The sequence below is a fragment of the Chelon labrosus genome (genome assembly GCF_963514085.1).
Source record: "Chelon labrosus genome assembly, chromosome: 15".
NCBI classification, from domain to species: Eukaryota; Metazoa; Chordata; class Actinopteri; order Mugiliformes; family Mugilidae; genus Chelon; species Chelon labrosus.
In genome coordinates, this window is record NC_140348.1 from 26,488,937 (window position 1) to 26,495,176 (window position 6,240).

Here is a 6,240-nt window from a genome sequence, read left to right on the forward strand (position 1 = left end):
CGGCCCATCTCCAATCTCCCCTTTCTGTCCAAAATACTGTAGCGTATTGTCGCCACACAACTCAAAGCCCACCTCTGCTCAAATGACCCGTTCGAACCATTTCAATCCGGTTTCCGTTCCCAACACAGCACCGAAACAGCCCTCCTGAAAGTCACCAATGACATCCTCCTCTCCGCAGACTCCGGCCACCTCACCATCCTCATCCTCCTGGACCTCACTGCAGCTTTCGACACCATAAATCACACCATTCTCCTCTCCCGCCTTGAGTCCTCCCTCGGCATCACTGGTACTGCACTCTCCTGGTTCAAATCATACCTCTCAGACCGACAACAATTCATCCACATCAACAACTGCACCTCCTCCACTGTTCCTCTGTCCCAAGGTGTCCCCCAGGGTTCGGTGCTTGGTCCTCTCCTCTTCATACTTTACCTGCTCCCTCTTGGCAACATCATTCACCACCACGGTCTCCATTTCCACTGTTATGCTGATGACGTCCAGCTTTATATCTCCACCAACTCCATCACTCCCGCCAGTCTTTCCACTCTCTCCAATTGCCTCGCTGACATCAAATCCTGGATGCAGATCAACTTCCTCAAACTAAATTGTGACAAATCAGACCTAATCATTATCGGCCCAAAATCCCTCAACAACACCACAGACAGTTTCCGCCTCACCATCAACAACTCCACCCTGTCTCCATCCCCCAACAGCCGCAACCTCGGAGTCATCTTTGACAGTAACCTCTCCTTTGATCATCACATCAATCAAATCACCAGAACTGCCTTCTTCCACCTCAAGAACATTGCCCGACTCCGTCCATCACTCTCCTTCTCTGCTGCTGAAACCCTCATTCACGCCTTCATCACTTCCAGAATTGACTACTGCAACAGCATCCTCTATGGCACACTATCCTAAACTTTAAATAAACTTCAGTACATCCAAAATTCTGCTGCACGTCTGCTCACCCACACCCGCTCCCGTGATCACATCACTCCTGTCCTCCAGAAACTCCACTGGCTCCCAGTTCACAGCGTATTCAGTTCAAAATCCTCCTCCTCACACACAAAGCCCTCCATAACCAGGCCCCTTCCTATCTCACTGACCTGCTCCATCGCCACAATTCATCCTGCAGCCTCCGTTCATGTGACGCAAACCTCCTTACTCCACCACTCAAGACCAAGCATCGAACCTGGGGCGACAGAGCCTTCTCTGCAGCTGCCCCCTCCCTCTGGAACTCTCTCCCCAAACACATCCGCGACTGTACCGACCTTCCTACCTTCAAATCTCTGACAAAAACACACCTTTTTAAAATGCTTTTAATGTTTAGCTCAGTTTATTGTGTTTTTGATGTTATATTTCACATTGTTTTGCTAATTTGATGTCCTTTTTATGTAAAGTGTCTTTGAGTATCTTGAAAAGCGCTTTTAAATAAAATGTATTATTATTATTATTATTATGTAGAAAAACAAAAGAGTTATGATCTGTAATACTAATAATAATAAATTTTATTCATAGGCACCTTTCACGACACTCAAAATCACTGTAGATGACAATAGGAACATTAGACGACCCAACATACACATGGAAATGTTCTCCAGCCATTAGAAGCTGCTAGGCCTCCTTTTCAATGGTGAAGTAACATTTTTGATGGCAGTCAAGTTTTTTTGGAAAAATAAGAGATTGGATGCTCTATCCCATCAGACCCCTCCTGTAAGAGGACAGCACAGACCCCCGCTATCGCTAGGTTTTCTCTACCTGCTGCATAAGACAGTGACGTTATCAGGATTAACGTGGCTGGGAGTCACCCACGTTGATATCATGTATTAGGAAATTAGTCTGGGAAGGAATATCAACAAACAAGGATTTATTAAACTCAATTAACTCTACCAGATCAGATCAACTTTCTTTGGGTGAAGGCCACTGAAAAACCACAGTCACTCACTTCAGCACCAGTGAGCCCTTCTCTACTTATAGAGTTACACATTGTATACATCATGTTTTACTTTTGTCTATGATGCTGCTATTTTAAATTAAATCCACTGTTGACCTGCAAGGTAGCTGTTCATATTTCTTTATGTTCTCATCTGATAACCCCAGTAACAAAGTTAATATTGACTAATATTAACACCTCTACTTTGAAGTTGCTTCTTCCTTCCTCCTTCTTTCACTCCTACATTTATTCTCTACTATAGTTATACTGTATACTATAGCACTGATTACAATTATGACAGCTACAGCACCACATATGGCTGCTATAGAGGCTAAGATAGTTGGATTATAATTTGTATCTTCCTTCCTTTGACCCTAGTGTCCACCTACACAGTTTATTCAGGATGGATTTTGACAGGTTCACTTTACTGGGAGGTGACAACGCATTATAACATATTCATTCTTTGTCATTCTATTTCTACCCATTAATGTGTGTCTTAACCCTCTCTATCTCTCTTGTTTCATCTCAGTTTTCATCACCCATGCTTCTCTTCCTTCTCTTTCCTTTGCTTCCTCTTTCATCTCTTATTACACCACAGACCACAGGCAGCTTAAAATGAGACAGACAGACGAGCACAGGTTTTTATCAGTGTGGGTTAAACTGGTGGAGGTTTGATTTTAGTTGAGTAACCCTGCATCAGTGTATAGTCTCTGGACTGTCAGTTCAGGGGGTTGAGGTTTTTCTAAAGACACAGCAGCAACTGCTCACGCTAATATAAATCAAGATAAAAATCTGAGCCGCTGTTTATCTGTCACTGATCTCTGAACATGTGGAAATCATGACTCCATAAGTCAGTAAATAAGTGAGTAAATGTCAAGTCCCGTCCTTGATGGAGGTCATGTTTTCTTGTGTTTTGTCTTCCTGTTCCGTCTCGTCCATGGTCTGATATTTCGCTGGATTTTATCACTGGTTCCCTGAATCTGAAGGCAACAATACCATCCTCATGGTGGTGAACAGATTTTCCAAGATGGCTCACTTTATCCCTTTGCCTAAGTTACCCGCAGCCAAAGAAACGGCCGATGTCCCATGTGTTTCGCATCTACGGCTTTCCCAAGGACATTGTATCAGATCCTGGACTTCATTTTATTTCACAGTTTTAGAAAGCTTTCTGTGTTCTGCTAGGGGCGACAGTGAGCCAGTGAGCCCCAGAACCCAGAATCTAATGGCCAGGTGGAGCGTATCAACCAGGAACTGTAGACCACATTGCGGTGTCTGGCATCTCACAAGCCGGCCACCGGGAGTAAACACCTAATCTGGACTGAATGTGCTCATAACAATTTAATTTCCTCATCCACTGGAATGTCACCCTTTCAGGTTTGTGTTCCAGCTCCCTAGGCTATGGTGAGACGGTGCCGCCGGATTTGGACCTGGGCCTGTCAGGTGATGCTTCACAACTCTGTCCTACGAAAGTCCCAGGCAGATCGTTGGACGATGCTGGGCCAGAGTGTGTGGCTGTCAGCATGGGATCTGTCTCTTACAGTTGAGTCCCGTAAACTTGCCCCTCACTTCATCGGCCCCTTTCCTGTCACCAAGGTCATCAATCCAGCGGCTGTTCATCTCTGCCTGCCCAAGCCTTTCTGCATTAACCCCACATTCCATGTCTCTTGTATCAAGCCACAGAGTAACAGGATTGATACAAGCCTGTCATTCTGTGGCCGGCCCATTGATGGTGATGATGATTGGTGTTTCCATTGATGGATTGGGAGGGTTACGGCCCAGAAGAAGGTTCTTGGGTGTCTGCCAGTAACATCTTTGACCCTGACTTTCATCGACTCCACCCTGAGGTCCCTGCTTTGTCAGGAGCCGATCCTGGATGGGTGGGGTATTGTCATGTCTCATCCATGATGGAGGTCATGTTTTCTTGTATTCTGTCTTCCTGTTTTATTTTGTTGTTACCCTTCTTTCGTTTCAGATGTCTTGACTTCCCTCCCTCGTGTTCTCTCTTGCGCCGATTGCAGCATATGTGTATTTCCCTTGTGTATCTAAGTCTTGTGCTTGGTGTTTGTCATTGCCATTCCATTTTGTCAGTTTGTCAAGCGTCCCAGCTGCCAAGTCTTGTGTTGTAAGTCTTGCTTCATTTCCTGTCTGTTCAGTTCCAAATGAAGGTGGTTTTGTTGCTCACCACTGAGTCGTGATAGTAAATAACAGAATGATAGTTTTATTCTTTATAAAAGGTTGAAAGGAAATTCTCCAACATCTTATTTTAAATGTTTCAAAGAAAGGAATAATAATCTAATGTATAAACATTTAGTGTTTCCCTCGCCTCAATATTTAACTTGATTTTCATAATTACTGGAATAAAATAATATAATCTCACAGCTTTTAGTTTTGTTCCAGTTCCAGTTTGTCATGTAGTTGCTTTCCTGACAATGTGTTGTGACGGCCGCTCATAGATCACACTGCATCTCTGTAATGTATGAAATATTTGGTGTAACATTAAAATAAAGAAGGTGAAACAAACCCTCAAACTGGATTGATAGAAAGTCTGTTGTATAAGTTTGAAGTTCTAAATGATTCTTGGAGGATGTTTTGTTGAAAGAATATCTGCTGACGTCTTTCATGATGATTCTGTACATCTGTACATTTCATGACCACATCTGACCTCATATCTCACTTCCTCATACGAGCAGATTTAAATGATCAGAAACCTGCTACGTGTCACATTCTGCTGTAGACTGTTAAGATGCAGAGGACAGAACCAACACTAGTGGGAGGAACTCATTCAGGTGAGATCTGACAACTTTTAAAAAGGTAAATATTGAAACTTCTCTTTTATTAAATCTAGATGTTATTCATTCAACAACTAAGAACGTAATTTATGTCCATCATTAATACTGTTCTGTAGCGATACTACTTTACTGTTGACCTACACCTCAGAGCTTAATGGATATTATTACATCTCTCTACTCTCTCAAACACCAGGATTCACACTGAAGAATGGAAGAGTTGCACATTAACACCTCGTGGAATGAAAGTTTTAATTACACCAACGTCAGTGTCAACATTCATCACGACTTACAGGATGCCATCTCCTACGGCTGCTATAAAGGCAAAGAGGGATTCTTCTTATATGTTTTTACATTAGTCATCATCTGCATCAGCCTTCCTTTGATCCTGTTGGCCATCTACTCACTCTCTTCTCTGGTGAGTCCATTATAACAGATGTATGTATTTATAATGATGTGCTGTGTACAGTCTGTCAGTAAATGATTGTCTTTGACTCGTCTCAGGTGTAAAAGTCTTGGTACATCTGGTTCTTAGATGGATAAATGTCTCTGACTGCAGTTTCTGGGCAGAGCCAGATGTCATATTTGGAGGAGGTGAAGTTCAGAACATGTTAACAACTGCTTTAGTTACTTTTACCAATGTTTTCCTGCAGGTCCGAAAGGATCACGGTGCTCCAGTCTACGTCATCAACCTCCTCATTTCTGACATCGTTCAGCTCCTTTGCTTGATTGGTTGGGTGGCAAAGGAAAACTGCAGCATTATCTTCTTTTATCTTCACACTCATGGTCTGGTGTCCAGTGTTGGCTTCATGGTGTGTATCTCCCTAGAAAGGTAACTATCTGTCTGATCCAGTTTGTGTGTATCTACGTCTGTGTCTAACCATTTTATTAGTATATAATTCTGATGCTCCTCAAAGACTGTCTATGTGTGTCTGTCTTTCATTACAGGTATTTGGTCATCGCCTGGCCGCTGTGGTACAGATTCAGACGAACCAGTAAGACCTCTGTGGTGGTCTCTGTCCTAGTCTGGATCCTTCCTCTTGTTTATGTCATTCTAGGATTTGTCCGGAGTCCTTCTGTCATATCAACCATCTCTGCTGTCTTCTTCCTCCTCCCCCTCCCTCTGTTCATCTTCTTCCTGGGTGGGACTCTTAAAGCCCTGTCTACATCCCTCAGTGTCCCCTCTGATGAAAAACGACGAATTGTGGCAGTTTTGGTCGTGGTGCTGCTTATTTACACACTGCTGTTCCTGCCCAGAGTCATTTCTTTACTGGCAGGAGAAGACAGAATGGGCTCTAGCTTCACCACTATGTCTGTCATTCTTCTTCTGATGAGTCCTCTTGCAGACTTGATTTTGTATATTTTCATTAGGAAAGGAACTACAGACAAGCTTCTGGCCTCACTGTGTTGTTGCAGAATGCAGCTTCAGGAGTCAGCATCTGAACAGCATGAATAACGACAGCATGTACACAGTCAGCTTCATGTAGGCAGGAAGTAGAAGTTTTAGTTTAGTTGTTGTAGTAG

At 43.3% G+C, this 6,240-nt stretch overlaps 1 protein-coding gene across 1 annotated transcript; it reads left to right on the forward strand.

Moving 5' to 3' along the window:
- The first annotated feature begins 5,332 nt into the window (after positions 1-5,332).
- Positions 5,333-6,240, forward strand: LOC311500626 (uncharacterized protein). Its single transcript, XM_084562139.1, has one exon. It carries the CDS (start codon positions 5,621-5,623, stop codon positions 6,170-6,172), a length of 552 nt encoding a protein of 183 aa, XP_084418265.1. The 5' UTR covers positions 5,333-5,620; the 3' UTR covers positions 6,173-6,240.

What these genes read in the sequence shown, in the direction of transcription:
- LOC311500626 (XM_084562139.1), top strand. Translation starts at nt 5,621, where the DNA reads ATGCTCCTCAAAGACTGTCTATGTGTGTCTGTCTTTCATTACAGGTAT.